Source organism: Austrofundulus limnaeus, unplaced genomic scaffold (assembly GCF_001266775.1).
Source record: "Austrofundulus limnaeus strain Quisiro unplaced genomic scaffold, Austrofundulus_limnaeus-1.0 Scaffold8, whole genome shotgun sequence".
Taxonomy (NCBI): domain Eukaryota; kingdom Metazoa; phylum Chordata; class Actinopteri; order Cyprinodontiformes; family Rivulidae; genus Austrofundulus; species Austrofundulus limnaeus.
In genome coordinates this window covers 4,513,019-4,515,532 of record NW_013952410.1, presented here as the reverse complement: position 1 = coordinate 4,515,532, position 2,514 = coordinate 4,513,019, and the positions used below count along the sequence as shown (strand labels likewise).

Sequence of the window (2,514 nt, the reverse complement as noted above, 5' to 3'; positions counted from 1 at the left end):
GGCTATGTGTCTTTGAAAATCAACCAACAATTAACAATTTTAAAATCTTCCATGTGAACCAGGCATATCATCATAAGAGAATGATGTAATTATCAAGGTTTGCACAAAACTGCTATAATCCATTCAGTCATTTCTCTACATATGATGACCTCAGTCTGAACTGGCGTCAAAGATGGCGGGTGACATGCATTACTTCCAGGAATGTTAGGCCTTTAATTACTACCTGTAAAGATTTATGCTTCCTGCTTTTATCCCTGAGAAGTCTTGGCACATGTTAATCATAATTTATCCTCTAATGACTGTAGATGTGTTGCATTAAAAAAAAGAACAAAAGCTCCTTTTATAAATCAGTCCAACTTCACTGTCATTATCCTTATATGGCTGTAAATCATCAGTGAATTGTTTTGTAGTTATCCCATTGTTAAGTCCACCCAGCCACCCACTCCTGCGAGCGTTCAAAACAAAGGGGGCCACGCGTGACCACAAAAGAGAAAGTCATTTGTGAAATGTCCTGATTATGTGGGTTGTGCAACATAAAACAATTTGCCTGATTACTTCCAATTGATTTGTCCCCACAGTTAAGACCTCACTGAGCAGCCTGGTGAGCTGTGTGTGGTGCCATGCCGCTGGGCAGGGAGAGGAGTAATTTCTCCGATGTGCAGCTGAGCCAGCTTACAGACTAAGCTAAAGCCTGCTGGATGCTGCTAAACCTCGGAGAGTCTAAACACAAGGCGAGCTACCAGCTAACTCTGTCTGCTAAAGCTCTGAGGGGTTTATGTGTAGCACAAAGTGAATTAAAAGTGACCTTCTGGAAGGGATGGACTGCTAGAAGAGAACTGATGCTGGAGACGTCAGGTTTCCCCACCTGAGCTTATATTTGCTTTAGGAACTCCTTTCCCATCATCTCCACCGTCTTATTCATCTACAGTCGTAGCATTAAGTAGTGACTTCACAGGAGCTGCTTTAACTAACGTTTTTAAATAGAGGAGAAATGTAAAAAAATAAAATAAAACACACAGAAAAATGACCAAGTGGTGCTTACCTGACAGTTGATGTCTGCTTTATGCTGTAATAAGAGAGACACCAGCTCCTTGTGTCCTCTGTCACAGGCCCAGTGCAGGAGAGCGCGGCCCTGCCGACACAAGTACACTAAGCTGTAAACTCAAACACAGGAAATGACCACTTGAGTTCTAAAGGCATTGACAACAAAACACATACACCATTAGAGCATGTGTCTCACTTTAAAGCCTCAATTAAATCTTATGCAAACAAAAAGAAAAATTAATTTTAAGCAATTAAAATGAAACATCATGCATGCGATTTGAACTTCAGCTCCATAAGGAGCTACTGACAGAGTGATGGGAAATGTGACCTTCTCTGTGTGTAAACCTGTTTTTTGTTACATTTTATTTAGGCTTTTTCTGTTTTAAGCACCTAACTTGCCAGGACCAGTGGTCCTTATGAGGAACAGAGCCTAGTCCTAATACGCTGAAATGGTGGAAGGTTTAGGGCCCAAGTATGAATGTACTTTAGGTCAAAGTTTGGGTTAGGCATATACCAATCCAAACCAGGATCTTTCCTTAAAGTGGTAAGTAAATCACAAGCCTGGGGATATTAGATGAGATGTGTTGTTTAACATAACTAGTGGTCAGGTTTAATCAAGAACAACAGAATCATTATTTAGTCTCAAGAAATGAATCAATAAGATCAATCAAGAAAGCAACAAGAATAGAAATACCAACTCTAAAGTGTGTCTACCTGTGTTTGTTACAATTTCAGGACTTATTCAGGTATACACACCTACTTTGTCAGGACCAGTACTTTTTGGAGAGCAAAATGCAGTTCTAATATGGTGGACCACTATTTTTGGGTTAGATTTAGGACTAAGATGTGAATCAATACACAGTGCTAATACGGATAGTAATACAAACTTGTGTGTATGTGTTTATGTGATTTCACTGAAATAGACAAACCACAGAAGTTATTACTCTTTGTTTAAAACTCTGAAATCACAGATCTCTTTTTCAAAGGAGGTCTGAGCTTTAAGGCAGCTTAAACACACGTTTTTGTTAGACTGTCTGAGGAAACCAGAGAACCCCCCCCCCCACACACACACACAAGGCAAACATGAAGACTCCACACAGAAAGACCCCAATCCACAGTGCAGCCCAAAATTCCTGCACATAAAGCACTCTTTAAAAGTCTAAATGATGGTACAATGTGCACACACACACAGGTTTGCTTTTATATCCCTGTGGGGACCGTAGACTGACTTCTATTCATTTTCTGGAAATTTTATAGCCTAACCCTGACTACTTACCCTAAAATTAACCTCACAGGTACTTACCTGACCCTTAAACTAACCTAAACCTTGGTCCTAAACCTAACCCCACCTAACCCCACACTCGTAATTTGCATTTGGACCCGTGGGGACCTGGCATTGGTCCCCACAATTCACTTCGGCCCCCACGAGGCTGCTTTTTTTTTGGGAAAACTGTACACACGTTGTAGGAC

The 2,514-nt window shown here is 40.7% G+C and overlaps 1 protein-coding gene across 2 annotated transcripts in view; it reads right to left on the bottom strand.

Moving 5' to 3' along the window:
- Nucleotides 1-2,514, bottom strand: part of acbd6 (acyl-CoA binding domain containing 6) — a 34,601-nt gene that overhangs the window by 20,542 nt on the left and 11,545 nt on the right. For both annotated transcript variants that reach the window (XM_014000768.1, XM_014000774.1), the window contains one exon: nucleotides 1,043-1,132. In XM_014000768.1, coding sequence (XP_013856222.1) covers nucleotides 1,043-1,132 — 90 coding nt within the window. The remainder of the gene's footprint in view (nucleotides 1-1,042; nucleotides 1,133-2,514) is intronic.